This window comes from Nerophis ophidion, linkage group LG03 (assembly GCF_033978795.1).
Source record: "Nerophis ophidion isolate RoL-2023_Sa linkage group LG03, RoL_Noph_v1.0, whole genome shotgun sequence".
In the NCBI taxonomy this organism is placed as follows: Eukaryota; Metazoa; Chordata; class Actinopteri; order Syngnathiformes; family Syngnathidae; genus Nerophis; species Nerophis ophidion.
Genome location: NC_084613.1, coordinates 4599869 through 4620789, shown reverse-complemented (window position 1 = coordinate 4620789; position 20921 = coordinate 4599869). Strand labels below are relative to the sequence as shown.

General features: G+C 41.0%; 1 protein-coding gene across 2 annotated transcripts; it reads left to right on the top strand.

Moving 5' to 3' along the window:
- The first annotated feature begins 366 nt into the window (after positions 1-366).
- On the top strand, positions 367-17452 carry LOC133549008 (zinc finger protein 391-like). 2 transcript variants are annotated; one of them, XM_061894059.1, is made up of 4 exons: positions 367-786; positions 3243-3491; positions 6024-6493; positions 15147-17452. In XM_061894059.1, exons 1-4 carry the CDS (start codon positions 663-665, stop codon positions 15156-15158), a joined length of 855 nt encoding a protein of 284 aa, XP_061750043.1. In that variant the 5' UTR covers positions 367-662; the 3' UTR covers positions 15159-17452. The 2 variants fall into 2 exon arrangements, with proteins under 2 accessions (XP_061750043.1, XP_061750042.1); XM_061894058.1 differs by lacking the exon at positions 15147-17452 and having other exon boundaries at positions 6024-8815.
- Positions 17453-20921: the final 3469 nt, after the last annotated feature.

Below are 20921 nucleotides of genomic sequence, written 5' to 3'. Positions count from 1 at the left end.
TGTATATATAACCTAATCATATTGTTTCTTCAATTTAAAAATAGCTGACCGTTTTTCCCCCCTTCTCTGGGATTATAGTTTTGATCTCGGACGTCTGGTCACTTATAGCATAAAGGAATATTCTACTACTGTTAAGCAAACTATGAATAATAAAACATGTGTCCTTTATCGTAGCTACACGTATGAAAAAAAAAGTGCGTGAAGATGAGTGGTATTCAGTGAGGTAAGATGAATGAAATGCGCTGACAGTTCATTGCTCCTGCCAAATGAATTGCACTGAATGGAGCGGATCACCACTCCAAGATGGCGGCCCCGCGTCTCGTCAGCGCCAGTACGCAGGCGCGCTCCATGATCCGATCACGCGGTGACGAAACGGGACAATGAAAAGCAAGATGGCGTCTGATCGATAATACGCTTTTGTTTTTTGTTTTGTGTGTTCTTAATCAGGGCGTACATGTACAAATAATTGTTGTTTAACAGCGTTACCATCGTAAATAATTGTTTGTTTTGGGACACGCTTGTCTGGGGTCTTGGCGCACTTTGCTGCTTCTCGTGCTAGCGTAGCTTAGCTTGTTAGCTTAGCTTGTTAGCTGCTAACCAGCTACCAACACGTCGCTAAGCAGAGATCAGGTTTAAGTGTAAAGTGTTGTGATTGTGTGAAAATGTGCGAAAGAACGATTGCAGAGTACGAGGAGGAACTTTCTCCAACAAAAGAGGAGAAGGAGCGACAACATCAACTACTGGACGCTGTTTTCAAGGAACATCAAGTTGTGTCACACAGAACAGGTTTGTTTACTTCTTACTCTCACATATTTACTAACGTCACATTTATTAATAACGTTATTCTTAAATACATTGTATACAGGTTGTATTCACCTAAAGTCGAAGTGGTGGGCCAGCGAGCGTCTGTTGTCATATAACATTGGCGCCAAACTCATTTTAGCTGAAGGAAAATCTATTCCCAAGTGGGTAAAATCCTGGCATAATAACTTACAAATAAAGACAACTTCCGATTATTTTCTGTGTCTCACTTTGGCTAAAAATAGAACAAGCCCTTTCTGACAATGTACAGTCCTGGTCAAAAGTGTACATACACTTGTAAAGAACATAATGTCATGGCTGTCTTGAGTTTCCAATCATTTCTACAACTCTTATTTTTTGTGATAGAGTGATCTTAGCACATTCTTGTTGGTCGCAAAAAACATTCATGAAGTTTGGGGCAAGGGTGAATAGGTTTGGGTATCGTTTGAATTCGAACGATTCCGATTCTTTGTTTCGTTTCCGATTCCTGACGATTCTCGATTCCGATTCTTTCTTTAAAAAAAAAAAAAAAAAAAGGCAGGGTCGAAAAAAAGTTTAGAATATTTTAAATGAGCTAGCTAACCTACAGTCTTTCTGAATGAAATAGTCGGATATTCTCCATCAATTTTAATTCTATTAACTTTTTATGAACTTTACTATAAATTCCTCACAGGGCTGTTTTCAAATAGAATATAAATATCAAATCTATGAACTTGAATATAAATATTATAAATTATGAATACATTTTCACAGAGGTACACTTTCATCAAGAGAGCTTTATTTTTGAAAACCTCATAAAAACACATTTACACACACAAGTGTATGATGCTGCAGGTACTTAAAGGGGAACATTATCAGCAGAACTATGTAAGTGTCAATATATACCTTGATGGTGCAGAAAAAAGACCATCTATTTTTTTAACCGATTTACGGACTCTAAATGGGTGAATTTTGGCGAATTAAACGCCTTTCTGTTTATCGCTCTGGAAGCGATGACGTCAGAATGTGACGTCGCCGAGGTAACACACCCACCATTTTCATTTTCAACACATTACAAACACCGGGTCTCAGCTCTGTTATTTTCCGTTTTTTCGACTATTTTTTGGAACCTTGGAGACATGATGCCTCGTCGGTGTGTTGTCGGAGGGTGTAACAACATTAACAGGGAGGGATTCAAGTTGCACCACTGGCCCCAAGATGCCAAAGTGTCTGCCGCCAGACCCCCATTGAATGTGCCAGAGTGTCTCCACATTTGACCGGCGATGCTAAAGCAGACATGGCACAGAGATGTATGGATAACCTGCAGATGCATTTGCAACTATATTACGTTTCCTTCCATCCACATTTAATGCGAAAAAAACACTTACCAATCGACGGATTTAAGTTGCTCCAGTGTCAAAAGATGCGAAAGTCCTGATCGTTTGGTCCGCACATTTTACCGGCGATGCTAACGCAGCTATTCGGCCATGCTATGGCTATGAATAGCGTCAATAGCTATTCGCTATTTGAGACAGAAAAATCCCATTTCAACATTTTGGGTTGCCGACCCCTGGACTAGACATATAAGATTTCATGGGATTTAGCGATTAGGAGTGACAGATTGTTTGGTAAAGGTATAGCATGTTCTATATGTTATAGTTATTTTGAATGACTCTTACCATAATATGTTACGTTAACATAGCAGGCATCTTCTCAGTTGGTTATTTATGCCTCAACACTTATTCAGCCTGTTGTTCATTATTCTTTATTTATTTTAAATTGCCTTTCAAATGTCTATTCTTGGTGTTAGAATAGAATAGAATAGAATGAACTTTATTGTCATTATATTTGCATACAACGAGATTAAAGACTCCAACTTAAGGTGCGGTAGTGGGAACAAATATGGGGTGAAATAAATGACATAAGAGGTAATAAAGGAAAAACTAACAATTGAAATAAACAGACTACTATCCAATAAAAATAATAAGCAATTCTGTACAATATACAAAACACTATAGAAGTACAAAATACAAATACTGTACAATATACACAGCAAGACAGGAGTACCGAAGTAATAAATAACAATCAGTGACGGACGTATTGCACTTGAAGGGTTGTATTGCACAGTAGGTGTTGGGTTTTATCAAACAAATTTCCCCCCCCAAAAATGCGACTTTTACTCCAGTGCGACTTATATATGTTTTTTTCCTTCTTTATTATGCATTTTCGGCAGGTGCGACTTATACTCCGGAGCGACTTATACTCCGAAAAATACGGTACCCACTGTACCGCTTTGGGAGCAATTTTATGCCTTGGACAAAATAAACTTTTTCCTTGGTTGTTTTGTTACACACTTTTAACACAACACACAGGAGAACACAATTAATCTCATTGTGTGGCCCGTGTCGATCAAAAGCTACTTCTAGTCTCTATTATTTTGTATTTGCTTATTTACCCAACAGACATCCAGCAGCCCCCTCATATTGAAGAAGGAGATCCACTACCCCTTCATGTAAAAGAGGAAGAGGAGGAGCCACAGGCTACCCATGTTAAAGAGGAAGAGGAGAATATCTGGATCACTCAGGAGGAAAAGTGTCTTCTAGGGCAGGAGGAGGCTGATCTCACCAAGTTTCCACTGACTGTCGTCTCTGTGAAGACCGAAGACTACGAAGACAAACCACCTGAGTCTGCAGAGCTTCATCACAGTCCAAGTAAGCACAACATCCAGGTATTATCTAATACAATGTTTGTAACTCATGTTCATCAGGGTTCAACATTCTTTCTCAGGGTCTAACATTGTAATTATTTCTACTTCGATTTAAGTCATTTGGTTGTTGTCCTTAAAGTCTATATATACGCCAATACTGTATATACCTTTATAGGTATATATATCAAACGTTCTTGTTCTTTCTCTGGCTTGTTTACAATTTTTGGTACTTGTTTGAGTTCTACAAATAAATTATGTTCCTACCTCCAAGTCCTGTCCGGAGTGGTCCGTTTGCATCCCGGGGGAATGATCCTTTCAGTAACCTGCGATACCCACGTAACGTATTGTAAACAATAGGCAAAACTCCCCCCAAAAATGCAGTCCCCTTTTAAAGGGGAACATTATCAGAATTTCAAAAGGGTTGAAAACAATAAAAATCAGTTCCCAGTGGCTTGTTGTATTTTTTGAATTTTTTTTCAAAATTTTACCGGTCTCGGAATATCCCTAAATAAAGCTTTAAAGTGCCTTATTTTCGCTCTCTGCGAAGACACTGGCCATTTCCCTGTGACGTCACACAGTGCTGCCAATGTAAACAAACAATGGGAATACCACAGCAAGATATAGTGACATTAGTTCGGATTCAAACTCGGATTTCAGTGATTTAAGCGATTCAACAGATAACGCATGTATTGAAACAGATGGTTGGAGTATGAAAGTATTGAAGAAGAAACTGAAGCTATTGAGTGAATTCATAGTCATGGCGTGGACGAATAGCTGCGTTAGCATCGCCGGTAAAATGTGCGGACCAAACGATCAGGACTTTCGCATCTTTTGACACTGGAGGAACTTAAATCCGTCGATTGGTAAGTGTTTGTTTCGCATTAAATGTGGGTGTAAGGAAACATAATATAGTTGTAAATACATCTACAGGTTATCCATACATCTCTGTACCATGTCTGCTTTAGCACCGCCGGTAAATAGCATGTTAGCATCGATTAGCTGGCAGTGAACATCAACAAAACTCACCTTTGTGATTTCGTTGACTATCGTTGAAAATGCATCTACAGGTTATCCATACATCTTTGTGCCATGTCTGCTTTAGCACCGCCGGTAAATAGCATGTTAGCATCGATTAGTGTAGCATGTTAGCATAGATTATCTGCCAGTCAACATCGACAAAACTCACCTTTGTGATTTCGTTGACTATCGTTGCAAATGCATCTGCAGGTTATCCATACATCTCTGCGCCATGTCTGCCTTAGCATCGCCGGTAAAATGTGGAGACACTCTGGCACATTCAATGGGGGTCTGGCGGAAGATTTCTTGCCACTTTGGCATCTTCGGGCCAGTGGTGCAACTTGAATCCCTCCCTGTTAGTGTTGTTACACCCTCCGACAACACACCGACGAGGCATGATGTCTCCAAGGTTCCAAAAAATAGTCAAAAAAACGGAAAATAACAGATCTGAGACCCGGTGTTTGTAATGTGTTGAAAATGAAAATGGTGGGTGTGTTACCTCGGCGAGGTCACATTCTGACGTCATCGCCTCCAGCGCGATAAACAGAAAGGCTTTTAATTCGCCAAAATTCACCCATTTAGAGTTCGGAAATCGGTTAAAAAAGTAGATGGTATTTTTCCTGCACCATCAAGGTATATATTGACGCTTACATAGGTCTGCTGATAATGTTCCCCTTTAACACATTGAGATTGTTTGTGTTCTCATGTGTGTTGTGCTTTAAGGCCTACTGAAAGCCACTACTACCCACCACAATTTTAATGTTGTGTTTTCAAGGTTTGAAAAATGTTTGAATTTTAGTTGAAGAAAATGGCGGATTAACTACCTATGTCACGTTGTGACGTCATCGTTCCGAGTGCGAATAATAGAAAGGCGTTTAATTCGCCAAAATTCACCCATTTAGAGTTCGGGAATCGGTTAAAAAAGTAGATGGTCTTTTTTCTGCACCATCAAGGTATATATTGACGCTTACATAGGTCTGCTGATAATGTTCCCCTTTAATGTCGTCAGGGTTCGTACGGGTGCTTAAAAACCTTGGATTTTAATGTTGTGTTTTCAAGGTTTGAAAAATGCTTGAATCTGAGTTGAAGAAAATGGCGGCTTGACTACCTCTGTCACGTTGTGACGTCATCGCTCCGAGTGCGAATAATAGAAAGGCGTTTAATTCGCCAAAATTCACCCATTTAGAGTTCGGGAATCGGTTAAAAAATATATGGTCTTTTTTCTGCAACATCAAGGTATATATTGACGCTTACATAGGTCTGGTGATTATGTTCCCCTTTAACATTTTGTCAAGTCCAGTCTAAAGTCATCCTTGAGTCTGACTCGAGTCCAAGTCATGTGACTCAAGTCCACAGCTCTGGTTATTCAAAGGAGTCCACAAAGGATTAATTTGCTAGTAGAAGTAAATTGAATATTCAGGGTTTTGCAGTATAGTTGTGATTGGGAAAGCTAGAGTGTAATGAAGTAGGAGCAATGCTGTGACAGTTGCATATAAATATATTTTTATTTCTATTTCAGATGACCAGCAGCTGCTTGGTTGTCAAGAAAAAACATACCCTAACTTGCTGGAGGTGAGCTCCACTTTGAAGATGGAAGATCCACAGCCCCGCCACATTAAAGAGGAAGAGGAAGAACTCTGGATCACTCAGGAGGAAGAGTGTCTTCCAGGACAGGAGGAGGCTGATCTCACCAAGTTTCCACTGACTGTTGTCTCTGTGAAAACTGAAGACCATGAAGACAAACCACCTGAGTCCTCACAGCTTCAGCACAGTCCAAGTGAGAAGAACAGATCCATGGAACCTTCAAGCAGCGGCTCACCACAACACACAACGGAAGGTGATGGAGACCACTGTGGAGGATCAGAGGAAGAAAACCTCATTGCGCCACTGTCGGACAGTGACGACACAACATCACACGTTAATGTAAATACGGAAAGAGGAGAAAGACCTTTCAGTTGTTCAGTGTGCCCGAAAAAGTTCTTCCAAAGGGTAAGGATGCTGTCACATATGAGAACACACACAGGAGAAAGACCATTTAGTTGTTCTGTTTGCGGCAAACGTTTCTTTGACAAAAGTACTTTGAAAATGCACATGAAAACACACACAGGGGAAACTCCTTACAGTTGTTCCGTTTGTGCCAAAGGCTTTGTCAGAAACTCTGATTTGGCGCGACACACGCAGACACACACAGGAGAAAAACCTTTCAGTTGTTCGGACTGTGGCAAAAAATTCTCAAAAAGGGAAACGATGCTGTCCCACAGTCTGACACACACAGGAGACAAACCTTTCAGTTGTTCGCTTTGCAGAAAAGGCTTCTTTAGAAACTCTAGTTTAACTCGACACATGAGAATACACACAGAAGAGAAAACTTTCAGTTGTCCAGTTTGTGCGAAGGGCTTTTTTAGGAACTCTTGCTTGACTCGACACATGACAATACATACAGAAGAAAAGCATTTCAGTTGTTCGGCGTGTGGAAAAAAATTCTCGAACAAATATAGAATGCAAACGCACATGAGAACACACACAGAAGAAAAAACCTTTGGTTGTTCAGTTTGTGCAAAATACTTTTTAAAAAAACAGGAATTGTTACGGCACATGCGGACACACACTGGAGAATAACTTGTTCTTTTTAAATGGACTCCGGCAGAAACACTAACGGTCTAATGTAGGGCTTCTCTGAAGTTCGGACCATGGACCGGATCCGGACTGCGGAACAGGTCTGACCAAGTAAGCATCCAGCCAGCCCACCTTATTTTAGCTACTGGTTAAAAAAGTAACTGTTTCGTAATGTTACAGGGGAACATTATCACAATTTCAAAAGGGTTAAAAACAATAAAAATAAGTTCCCAGTGGCTTGTTGTATTTTTTGAAGTTTTTTTCAAAATTTTACCGGTCCCGGAATATCCCTAAATAAAGCTTTAAAGTGCCTTATTTTCGCTCTCTGCGAAGACACTGGCCATTTCCCTATGACGTCACAGTGCTGCCAATGTAAACAAACAATGGGAATACCAAAGCAAGATATAGCGACATTAGCTCGGATTAAAACTCGGATTTCAGCGACTTAAGCGATTCAACAGATTACGCATGTATTGAAACAGATGGTTGGAGTATGAAAATATTGAAGAAGAAACTGAAGCTATTGAGCGAATAGCTATTGACGCTATTCATAGCCATAGCATGGCCGAATAGCTGCGTTAGCATCGCCGGTAAAATGTGCGGACCAAACGATCAGGACTTTCGCATCTTTTGACACTGGAGCAACTTAAATCCGTCGATTGGTAAGTGTTTGTTTCGCATTAAATGTGGGTGGAAGGAAATGTAATATAGTTGCAAATGCATCTACAGGTTATCCATACATCTCTGTACCATGTCTGCTTTAGCACCGCCGGTAAATAGCATGTTAGCATCGATTAGCGTAGCATGTTAGCATCGATTAGCTGGCAGTCAACATCAACAAAACTCACCTTTGTGATTTCGTTGACTATCGTTGCAAATGCATCTGCAGGTTATCCATACATCTCTGTGCCATGTCTGCCTTAGCATCGCCGGTAAAATGTGGAGAAAACTCCAGCACATTCAATGGGGGTCTGGCGGCAGGCACTTTGACATCTTCGGGCCAGTGGTGCAACTTGAATCCCTCCCTGTTAGTGTTGTTACACCCTCCGACAACACACCCACGAGGCATGATGTCTCCAAGGTTCCAAAAAAATAGTCAAAAAACCGGAAAATAACAGAGCTGAGACCCGGTGTTTGTAATGTGTTGAAAATGAAAATGGCGGGTGTTGTACCTCAGCGACATCATATTCTGACGTCATCCCCTCCAGAGCGATACACAGAAAGGCGTTTAATTCGCCAAAATTCACCCATTTAGAGTTCGGAAATCGTTTAAAAAAATAGATGGTCTTTTTTCTGCACCATCAAGGTATATATTGACGCTTACATAGGTCTGCTGATAATGTTCCCCTTTAAGATTCAGGATATAATATTTTGCATTTGATTTTTTTAATAAATATTTCCCAAGTGCTGTTCAAGAGAGCAAAGCATTAACACAGCTTTCCCAAGTATCCTACTTTCATTTAGGATGCTTCCTTCCAATATTTTCTTTTGCACACAGGAACAAAGTTATTTCATGTTAACCAAAAATGACCAGAGTCAAAATTATTCGCCCCCATGAAGCTAATAGGCGATTGTGTGTCATTTTTACTGTAAAGGCCTGCCTTTTACTGTACACAGTTTTCCACAAGTCTTACACACACCACCTGAGCAATCTCAGCCCATTCTTCTATGGCAGGGGTCGGGAACCTTTTTGGTTGAGAGTATTTAAAAATGTATTTCCGTGAGAGCCATATAATATTTTTTAACACTGAATACAACTAAATGTGTGCATTTTCAAGTAAGACCAACATGTTTAGAGTATAATAAATCCCTTATTCGTTTTAATAACATTATTATTCTGAAGTTAACCAATAATAAATCGAATACTTCTTACCATTAATGCGACTTCTTGAACAAGTCTGGTAGAAAACGGATGGATGGATAAAATGCATGAGAATGTTTTGTATTTTGAACGTTATTTTTAGCTCTGTGCTTACTAGCGGAATTATTCATAATTATCGTGTTAAGCCAGGGGTGCCCACCGCACACTGAAAAATCAGAGCAAGCGGGGGCCATTTTCATAATTTTTATTTTAAAAACCAATGTATAAAAAATATACATTTAGGCCTCCACTCAGTTATGATCCCGGTCAAAAAAAAAATATTAAAAATGTGTCATTATTCAGTATTCTAATTTTCATTATTATGCAAGTTTTAAATCTCTAGATCAACATCAGAAAAAAAAAATGGAAAAAACACTAAATATGCAATATTTTCACCCAATAACTTTTTTAGGTGGGATGTTTGAGATTATATAATAATTGGAGCCTTAATTTTGGATTTTGATTCATTATTATTTTTGGAGCAATGACACTTAAAAACAAATCACACTAAAATAATTGGGGGTCCAAAAGTGTCCTATTTATTAAAGTGTTAAAAAATAAATTGTACAATATTTTTTACTGTTTACTTTTAGCACAATAATCTCGAGATCAACTTCAGATATATCCGTCAATTTTAAGTTTTATTGTTGTTTATGTTTTGTTTGTTTTAGGCCCTTTTTTAAATGGTATAACACAAAATATGCAACATTTTCCCCAAAAAGATATCTCAAAGTGGAATATTTAATGTGATGTAATCAAAACCTTGTATAGGTCAATCATTCAAAATGACATTGTTTTTGATTTATTATTCTTTTTTAAAGAAAGAAACAGCCTGCATGGCAGCTTTGTGTTATAAGAGTAGGCATTGCAACAATTTCTTGTTACATTTCACCTGTTTGCTCCTTTATACCGCTTTTTATGTTTTTTATTCTTTTTTAATTGTACTCTTAAAATGTGTTGTGGGGCCGTTAAAAAATGACCGGCAGGCCGCACTTTGGACAGCTCTGTGTTAAGCAATGTCAGCTAAGATTTATCAGAGAGCCAGATGAAGTCATCAAAAGAGCCACATCTGGCTCTAGAGCCATAGGTTCTCTACCCCTGTTCTATGGCAAACCTCTCAAGCTCTGCAAGAGTTGACTGTTTCCTGCCATGGACCTTGGTCTTTAATTATCCTCAAAGATTCTCGATGGCCTTCTGGAGGTAGTTCTTCACCGGGAGTGACGTAGGTTTTCTGGTTGTTCTCATGTTGAAATACAAGGTGGCGACCCATATCCATACCCATTTTTAGGATTCCAAGTTCCAAATGCACTGAAATATCCTAAACAGGTTTCACTGTGGGGACCCTGTTCTTTGGATTGTATGTAGGGCTGGAAGAAATGGCCTTTTTTTTAATATATCGATATTTTTAGGCCATATCGCGATACATGATATATATTTGGATATTTTGCCTTTTGTCTCTGCTTTTTGCAGACGATGTGGTCCTGTTGGCTTCATCTGGCCGGGATCTTCAGCTCTCACTGGATCGGTTCGCAGCCGAGTGTGAAGCCGCCGGAATGAGAATCAGCACCTCCAAATCCGAGTCCATGGTTCTCTCCCGGAAAAGGGTGGAATGCCATCTCCGGGTTGGGGAAGAGACCCTGCCCCAAGTGGAGGAGTTCAAGTACCTAGGAGTCTTGTTCAGGAGTGAGGGAAGAGTGGATCGTGAGATCGACAGGCGGATCAATGCGGCGTCTTCAGTAATGCGGACGTTGTACCGATCTGTTGTGGTGAAGAAGGAGCTGAGCCGGAAGGCAAAGCTCTCAATTTACCGGTCGATCTACGTTCCCATCCTCACCTATGGTCATGAGCTTTGGGTCATGACCGAAAGGATAAGATCACGGGTACAAGCGGCCCAAATGAGTTTCCAGGTCTCTCCCTTAGAGATAGGGTGAGAAGCTCTGTCATCCGGGAGGAACTCAAAGTAAAGCCGCTGCTCCTCCACATGGAGAGGAGCCAGATGAGGTGGTTCGTGCATCTGGTCAGGATGCCACCCGAACGCCTCCCTAGGGAGGTGTTTAGGGCACGTCCAACCGGTAGGAGGCCACGGGGAAGACCCAGGACACGTTGGGAAGACTACGTCTCCCGGCTGGCCTGGGGAAAGGGAAGTCTGGGCTTCCCTGCTTAGGCTGCTGCCCCCGCGACCCGACCTCGGATAAGCGGAAGAAGATGGATGGATGGATGGATATTTTGCCTTAGCCTTGAATTAACGGTTGATGCATATAATCACAGCAGTATGATGATTCTGTGTCTACGGTTAGAATCCGGTATTTGACGCACAATACGTATTGTGAGTCAAAATCCAGCACTCCGTTCAACGGGTCATGTCCCCTCGGGTCAGACGGTCTTACCGGCTGCCCCACCGATGTGGGCTCTACTCAGCTGGATGGCGAGGCAATTAGCCAAGTTCTACAACCCTGTGGTGGGTCGGCGTCTGTCCCGCTTCCTTCCGTGATCTACCCAGTAGAGAAGGACAAAAAGCTACCGAGTCAACAGACAGCAATGTGTCATAATGGAACCCTTTCAAATATTAAAACATTATATTGTGGTATTCCACAGGGAAGTTGCTTGGGACCTTTATTATACTCAATATTTGTAAATGATATATATTTTAAAGAATAGTTGCCGTGCAATTTACGCAGATGACACGACAATATATGCACATGCAGATAATTGCACAGACCTGAGCAGTAAACTACAAGATGAGGTCATGCGGATTTCAAAATGGGTTACAGAAAATAAGATGAAACTTAATATTTCCAAAACAAAATGTCTTGTTATTTGCTCAAAACATGCTCATAGAAAGGAACGCTTACTAAATGTTTCTCTGAACGGAGTTCATGTTGAACAAGTTAAAGAGGCCAGGTTGCTGGGAGTTACAATAGATCAGGGGTAGTGAACCTATGGCTCGGGAGCCAGATGTGGCTCTTTTGATGCCTGCATCCGGCTCTCAGGTAAATTTGACCTGACTCTGCTTAACACGATAAATAATGAATAATTCCACTTTTAATCAGTGTTAACCCTTCTATTATGTTGAGGGTCAATTTGACCCATTTCAATTTTTGTGTTGATCAAAGTACTGGTTATCCTTTCTTTTTCTTGCTGAAATTTGGTGACTTTTTCTCATCTAGGGTCATGAACTGGTGTGTAAAATCTGGACACTTTGTTGTGTAGTGGAATGTCTTGCAGAGTTTGTATACAAAGATGATGTTGCGGGTCATTTTGACCCAGACGCTTTAATGTGGGTAAATAGCCAAAATAAACAAGTCTCTTTGATGTACTTTTTACTTTGATGTACAGTTGTTTGTATTTTAATTGCCTCTGAGACCCAGAGCCAGGTGTGTGAAGAGAGGGAACTTTCTCACACATGTCCTTGTCACTGTTCTCATGTCATCTCTTTGACCAACTCACCAAAAATTAGCTCCAGAAGGATGACATCTGAGGAGACAAGGACAAGTGTGAGAAAGTTCCCTCTCATCACACACCTGGCTCTGGGTCTCAGAGACAATCAAAATACAAACAATTGTACATCAAAGTAAAAAGTACATCAAGGAGACATGTTTATTTTTGGATCTGAACAGCTATTTACCCACATTAAAGCGCCTGGGTCAAAATGACTCGCAACATCGTCTTTTTATACAAACTCTGCACAAATATTCCACTACACAACAAAGTGTCCAGATTTACACACCAGTTCATGAACCTAGATGAGGAAAAGTCACCAGATTTCAGCAAGAAAAAGAAAGGATAACCAGTACTTTGATAAACACAAAAACTGAAATGGGTCAAATTGACCCTTAACATAATCCAATTGGAATAAAAAATGTAATGTATGTCACTTTTCAAAATGTTTGTATAACCTAAAATAAAACTGTTATTGGTTTAACCTGTTTTCTTGACTGTTTTGAGTGCATTTACACAGTACGGGTCAAAACAACCCGCAACATAATCAATGTCATTTTTTTCCAACATAATACAAGGGTTAAAAATGATGTTCAAAATATTAAACATCCTTGTGCATTTTTAATCCATCCATCCGTTTCTACCGCACCTGTTCAAGAAGTTGCGTTGATGGTAAGAAGTTATTTATTTATTATTGATTAGTGTGGGGCTTGCCCTCCTGGGGGTTCTTCAGACCACCAAGAACCGACATGAGACCCTGTTTCAGAGTTACAGTATTGTTTCATTTTTCAATAAGTCTCTCAGTTGCTTTCCAGCAGTTGTCTTTTTCTCTTTCGTTCTCGCTGGCGCTCTGGCTCCAGCACCAACCCCGTCTCTCCTCCTGGCTGCTGCTTATAACATATGATTAGGTAACAAGGCCCAGGTGGGCCGTCTACGCACCTGTCGCTGATTTCGAGGCCGGTCCTGGAAACACCCTGCTTCGCTGCAGGCCCGCAGGCCTCACCTCCTCCACAGTTAGCTTCAGAATAACAATGTTATTACAAACAATAAGAGACCTATTATACTCTCGAAATGTTAGTCTGACTTAAAAATGCACGCCTTTAGTTGTGTTCAGGGTTAAAAAAAATATTTTACGGCTCTTACGGAAATACATTTTAAAATATTTGGCTTCTTGGCTCTCTCAGCTAAAAAGGTTCCCGACCCCTGCAATAGATGAAAGACTATCTTGGGCTACTCACATTAAAAACATAGTAACAAAAATGAGCAGAAGCATTTCAATCATAAGAAGAAGTACCTATTTTTTAACTAACACAACTATGAAGCAAGTTATACAATCCCTTGTATTGTCACATATCGACTACTGGCCAGCAATCTGGTCTAATGCATCTAAACAAGATCTAAATAAAATCCAGCTTACCCAAAACAGAGCTGCCAGACTAGCTCTCCATTGCTCATTTAGGACTGGCATTGAGATCATGCATCATGAATTGTCATGGATGAAAGTTGCTGAAAGACTAGCGCAGGGGTAGGGAACCTATGGCTCTAGAGCCAGATGTGGCTCTTTTGATGACTGCATCTGGCTCTCAGATAAATCTTAGCTGACATTGCTTAACACAGGGCTGTCCAAAGTGCGGCCTGCCGGTCATTTTTTAACGGCCCCACGGCACATTTTAAGAATACAATTAAAAAAGAGTAAAAAACATAAAAAGTGGTATAAAAGAGCAAAGAGGTGAAATGTAACAAGAAATTGTTGCAATGCTTACTCTTATAACACAAAGCTGCCATGCAGGCTGTTTCTTTCTTTAAAAAATAATAATAAATCAAAAAACAATGTCATTTTGAATGATTGACCTATGCAAGGCTTTGATTACATCACATTAAATATTCCACTTTGAGATATTTTTGGGGGAAAATGTTACATATTTTGTGTTATACCATTTAAAAAACTGAGCTGTTTTTTTTTTTTTTTTAAAGAAGGGCCTAAAACAAACAAAACATAAACAACAATAAAACTTAAAATTGACGGATATATCTGAAGTTGATCTCGAGATTATTGTGCTAAAAGTAAACAGTAAAAAAATTGTATAGTTTAACACTTTAATAAAGAGGACACTTTTGGACCCCCAATTATTTTACTGTGATTTGTTTTTAAGTGTCATTGCTCCAAAAATAATAATGAATCAAAATCCAAAATTAAGGCTCCAATTATTATATAATCTCAAACATCCCACCTAAAAAAGTTATTGGGTGAAAATATTGCATATTTAGTGTTTTTTCCATTTTTATTTTTTTTTAATGTTGATCTAGAGATTTAAAACTTGCATAATAATAAAAAATTATAGTACTGAATAATGACACATTTTTAATATTTTTTCTTTTGACCAAAACCCTTTGGGGTCTCCGGGATCATAAGTGAGTGTTTTTTAAAATAAAATTATGAAAATGGCCCCCGCTTGCTCTGATTTTTCAGTGTGCGGTGGACACCCCTGGCTTAACACGATAATTATGAATAATTCCGCTAGTAAGCACAGAGCTAAAAATAACGTTCAAAATAGTTTTTTTTCTCTCTGGCACTCACCGAGGGTGGACGCTCCCCTTTCCTCTCCCTTATCTCTCCTGCTTGCTTCTTTGTTTTGTCTTGTCTTAACTTTCTTGTTGCCTCTTTTTGCACTGCTCTCCAAATCTAAACATTGGAACTATTTAACTGGCCTCAACAAAATTGGCAAGATCTTGTCGTGACGAAGCGGTTGTTGCTGGACACACGACGGACTCTTGGGAGAAGAAGGAGGGCCGCGTGCCTGGCGACCCTTTTCTGTCGAGGACGTGAAGATATCCACCTATTCGAAATTATGACAACAGGACTTCTGCTTATTGGAGTAAGCGTTGCTCCGGTTTGTCGACAAATTGGAAGTTGCTGGCAGTCTTCAAAGTACCCCAAAGCTTCCACAAATGATTGGAGGATGCGGGAAGAACTGGATTACATCGGACTGTCTACCCCGCAGTTTTTGAGGACCAGTCATAGACAATTTTAGAGTGAAAAGCAAATTTTATTTTCACTCGCATACAAATCATTTCAACTTGGATTTTTTCCCTGGCTTCGAGACTCTCCCGAAGATCACTGCAGGAAGACACAACAAAGTCCCTTTTTTGTCTCTCATGGACACACACCTGTTGTTGTGAACTTTGGACAAGCGACGGCAAATACATCAAGGCCGCGGAACAGAGACACACACACATCCACAAAAAAAATATACGCCACACATACACCCTCCTGTCCCCCAATCCAACGCCCTCGATGCAATCCCGTAGGGGTGATGAATGGATGGTCAGCGCCTGAGAGCTACGACCTACCACCATGACCTTCAAATACCTTCCCTCTGTTACTAAATATCTCCAGATGTATGTTGTAATATGTAGATGTGCTTTGCTATGGAGGGTTTTTTCTCACTCCGAACTGGGCCCCCTTAGGAGCCCAGTCTGGATTGTATTTTTTTACTCATCCTTCCCCAGCGTTGACCTTTTTCCCATCTTTTACGGGGCGCCTTATGGCGACCCATCAGCGTTCTCGTTCTGTAACCCTGTACACTATTTGTTTGTCTAATCTTGAACAGGTTTGTGCGGAAAACAAAGTTTCGTTGTACTTGTTGCAATGACAATAAAGACCTACCTATACAAAACATTCTCATGCATTTTATCCATCCATCCGTTTTCTACCAGACTTGTTCAAGAAGTCGCATTAATGGTAAGAAGTATTCGATTTATTATTGGTTAACTTCAGAATAATAATGTTATTAAAATGAATAAGGGATTTATTATACTCTAAACATGTTGGTCGTACTTAAAAATGCACACATTTAGTTGTATTCAGTGTTAAAAAATATTATATGGCTCTCACGGAAATACATTTTTAAATATTTGGCTTTCATGGCTCTCTCAGCCAAAAAGGTTCCCGACCCCTGGACTAGCGTGTAGTTTGATTCTATTTTTAAAAAAACATCTTTACATACCATAAACCTTCATATCTGTATTCTCAGCTCTTGCTTCCCAGTGACAGTCACAACTACGGTACCAGGCTAGTGACAGTCACAACTACGGTACCAGGCTAGTGACAGTCACAACTACAGTACCAGGCTAGTGACAGTCACAACTACGGTACCAGGCTAGTGACAGTCACAACTACGGTACCAGGCTAGTGACAGTCACAACTACAGTACCAGGCCAGTGACAGTCACAACTACGGTACCAGGCTAGTGACAGTCACAACTACAGTACCAGGCCAGTGACAGTCACAACTACGGTACCAGGCCAGTGACAGTCACAACTACGGTACCAGGCTAGTGACAGTCACAACTACAGTACCAGGCCAGTGACAGTCACAACTACGGTACCAGGCCAGTGACAGTCACAACTACAGTACCAGGCCAGTGACAGTCACAACTACGGTACCAGGCCAGTGACAGTCACAATTACGGTACCAGGCTAGTGACAGTCACAACTACGGTACCAGGCTAGTGACAGTCACAACTACGGTACCAGGCCAGTGACAGTCACAACTAAGGTACCAGGCCAGTGACAGTCACAACTACGGTACCAGGCCAGTGACAGTCACAACTACGGTACCAGGCCAGTGACAGTCACAACTACGGTACCAGGCCAGTGACAGTCACAACTACAGTACCAGGCCAGTGACAGTCACAATTACGGTACCAGGCCAGTGACAGTCACAACTACGGTACCAGGCCAGTGACAGTCACAACTACGGTACCAGGCCAGTGACAGTCACAACTACGGTACCAGGCCAGTGACAGTCACAACTACGGTACCAGGCCAGTGACAGTCACAATTACGGTACCAGGCCAGTGACAGTCACAATTACGATACCAGGCTAGTGACAGTCACAACTACGGTACCAGGCTAGTGACAGTCACAACTACGGTACCAGGCTAGTGACAGTCACAACTACGGTACCAGGCTAGTGACAGTCACAACTACGGTACCAGGCCAGTGACAGTCACAACTACGGTACCAGGCCAGTGACAGTCACAACTACGGTACCAGGCTAGCCCAAAGAGGTGTTCTCACCCGTCTTAAACCCAAAAGTGATGTTTTGAAAAAGACTGTAATGTATCGGGCAATCACTTACTGGAATAGACTTCCACAATATCTGCTATCAATCACCAGCATAGTGGGCTTTAAGAACTAAAAGGAAAAGTATTGCGTAAAGAGATTATTCTAGATTGTACCTATTGTCATGACTGTTTTTATTGACTATTGAGTATTTTATTGATTATGGGATAAGCGGCAGAAAATGGATGGATGATACTTTTTCATCACTAATTGTTTGTCTTTGGTACACTTAATGTGTATATTTTAGGCCATTGGTTCTTTGTTTTATTTTTGCAAAAATGTGTACGGTATATCTATTTTTATATTGCTATTTTTATCTTTGGTATGAAAATTATTATGTAACAAAAGTTATTAGTATTTTTTTGGTTCTTTGTTGTTGCTATTTTTGTATTATGACAATTTATTATTCAATTGACTATTCTGCCTGGACCCCAGGAAGAATAGTCTCCACTGCGGTGTAGACTAATGGGGATCCTTAATAAACTAAACTAAACTAAAGCCTATCTCGTAAGACTGTTCAAAATCACAGATCTTGCCGTTTATGGGTAGCTCGCCTCTAATGAATCTTGGCTCTTGATACTGACTAGGTTAAATTCGGGGGCTCGGATAAGGAAGTGAAGTGAAGTGAATTATATTTATATAGCGCTTTTCTCAAACGACTCAAAACGCTTTACATAGTGACACCCAATATCTAAGTTACATTTAAACCAGTGTGGGTGACACTGGGAGCAGGTGGGTAAAGTGTCTTGCCCAAGGACACAACGGCAGTAACTAGGATGGCACAAGCGGGAATCGAACCTGCAACCCTCAAGTTGCTGGCACGGCCACTCTACCAACCGAGCTATGCCGCCCCTTACAGGACATATTGTAAGTGGACTGCGTTAGAGTGACCCTTCAGAGCTAGGTGTTGGACACGTACAAGACCTACTGTATTACATCAAGGACGAGGTGGTACAAAGGGGCATGAATTCTTCTTTCTTTATATGATGCCTTTTTATTGCAGGTTTGATAGCGTAAGCGTTGCACAGCGTCAATAAATCATTCCCAATAATCATCAATAACAAAAGGACCTAACTGAAATGATGTAATAAATGGCTAATCAATGTGTCTCTAAATCAGTTCTAATAGAGGTTCAGTAGGGTCTTACTGTGCAAGGTTCTTCGGCGGATGTCGGGGGATGTTCCCAAAAAGAGGTGAGCTCGAATCGGTTCCCAAAAGTCGGAAAAATTCAAAATAAAAGTCGGTAAACCGAAAACCGCAAGGTCCCAAAAAAGGGAGAAAGTATCAAATATAGCCCGAAAAACAGACTACCCCAAAAAAGGGAAAAAATCATGAAATAAAACACGGTAAACCGAAAACCACAAAAAACCCAGAAAAGGGGGAAAGTGTCAAGTAAAATATGGACGATGGAAAAACGAGATAAAACCCGTAAAATACCCCAAAAAGGGGGGGAACCGAAGCGAGCTTTCCAAAAAGGGAAAAAGGCCAAAAATGACCAAAAAGGGGGTCTTCTGAAATTTGGAGGAAGCCAGATGGATCACCGGGTCCGGCGATCACATCCAGGCTTCGGCTGCGTTAGCAAAAATTAGGAGCCTTAATCGGAGAAGTGGTGGTGGCCGCGAGGATCAACTTCTTCTTCTTCCTCGCTAACCGATAGCTCCTGTCCCTTCGTCTCTAGTTCTTTAGCCGCTTTGTATGCTGCCTTCTTCAGCCTTCTAAACATAACATCATATGTATCGGCCAAAAAGGATGCTCGAAAGTTACTAGTCAAAGTTTTATCTGCCATAAGGGAGTCGTAGGAGGGAGCCATCAGAAAATGAGCCCACTCACTATAGCTCGCCTTAACTTTTAAAGTAATTTCTTTGTCTGGTTCGCTCTTCCAGGCATCTGGCACATAATAGTCTGGCTGTCCTACCTCAGGCATAGATGCTTTTCTTCCGTCTTTGGTCTCAATGGCCCCGAAACTGGGGTCCCTAGCCATTCTCTCAGTAGTCTTTTCCACCGAAGAGGTGGGGACTGCTTTCTTAACACCTGCCATATTCCCTACCCGCAACTGACCTGGTTACTCTGCAAGGTTCCTCTGGGGATGTCGGGGCATGTTCCCAAAAAGAGGAGAGCTTGAATCGGTTCCCAAAAGTCGGAAAAATTCAAAATAAAGTCGGTAAACCGAAAACCGCAAGGTCCCAAAAAAGGGAGGAAGTATCAAATATAGCCCAAAAAACAGACTACCCCAAAAAAGGGGAAAAAATCATGAAATAAAACACGGTAAACCGAAAACCACAAAAACCCCAGAAAAGGGGAAAAGTGTCAAATAAAATATGGACGATGGAAAAACGAAATAAAACCCAAAAAGGGGGGGACCCGAAGCGAGCTTTCCAAAAAGGGAAAAAGGCCAAAAATGTCCAAAAAGTGGGTCTTCTGAAATTTGGAGGAAGCCAGATGGATCACCGGGCCCGGCGATCACATTCAGGCTTCGGCTGCGTCAGCAAAAATTAGGAGCCCTAATCGGAGAAGTGGTGGCGGCCTCGAGGATCAACTTCTTCTTCTTCTTCCTCGCTAACCGATAGCTCCTGTCCCTTCGTCTCTAGTTCTTTAGCCGCTTGGTATGCTGCCTTCTTCAGCCTTCTAAGCATAACATCATATGTATCGGCCAAAAAGGATGCTCGAAATTTACTAGTCAAAGTTTTATCTGCCATAAGGGAGTCGTAGGAGGGAGCCATCAGAAAATGAGCCCACTCACCATAGCTCGCCTTAACTTTTAAAGTCATTTCTTTGTCTGGTTCGCTCTTCCAGGCTTCTGGCACATGATAGTCTGGCTGTCCTACCTCAGGCATATATGCTTTTCTTCCGTCTTTGGTCTCAATGGCCCCGAAACTGGGGTCCCTAGCCATTCTCTCAGTAGTCTTTTCCACCGAAAAGGTGGGGACTGCTTTCTTAACACCTGCCATATTCCCTACACGCAACTGACCTGGTTACTCTGCAAGGTTCCTCGGGGGATGTTCCCAAAAAGAGGAAAGCTCGAATCGGCTCCCAAAAGTCAGAAAAATTCAAAATATAGTCGGTAAACCGAAAAGCGCAAGCTCCCAAAAAAGGGAGAAAGTATCAAATATAGCCCGAAAAACAGACTACCCCAAAAAAGGGGAAAAAATCATGAAATAAAACACGGTAAACCGAAAACCACAAAAACCCCAGAAAAGGGGAAAAGTGTCAAATAAAATATGGACGGTGGAAAAACGAGATAAAACCCGAAAAATACCCCAAAAAGGGGGGGAACCGAAGCAAGCTTTCCAAAAAGGGAAAAAGGCCAAAAATGTCCAAAAAGGGGGTCTTCTGAAAGTTGGAGGAAGCCAGATGGATCACCGGGTCCGGCGATCA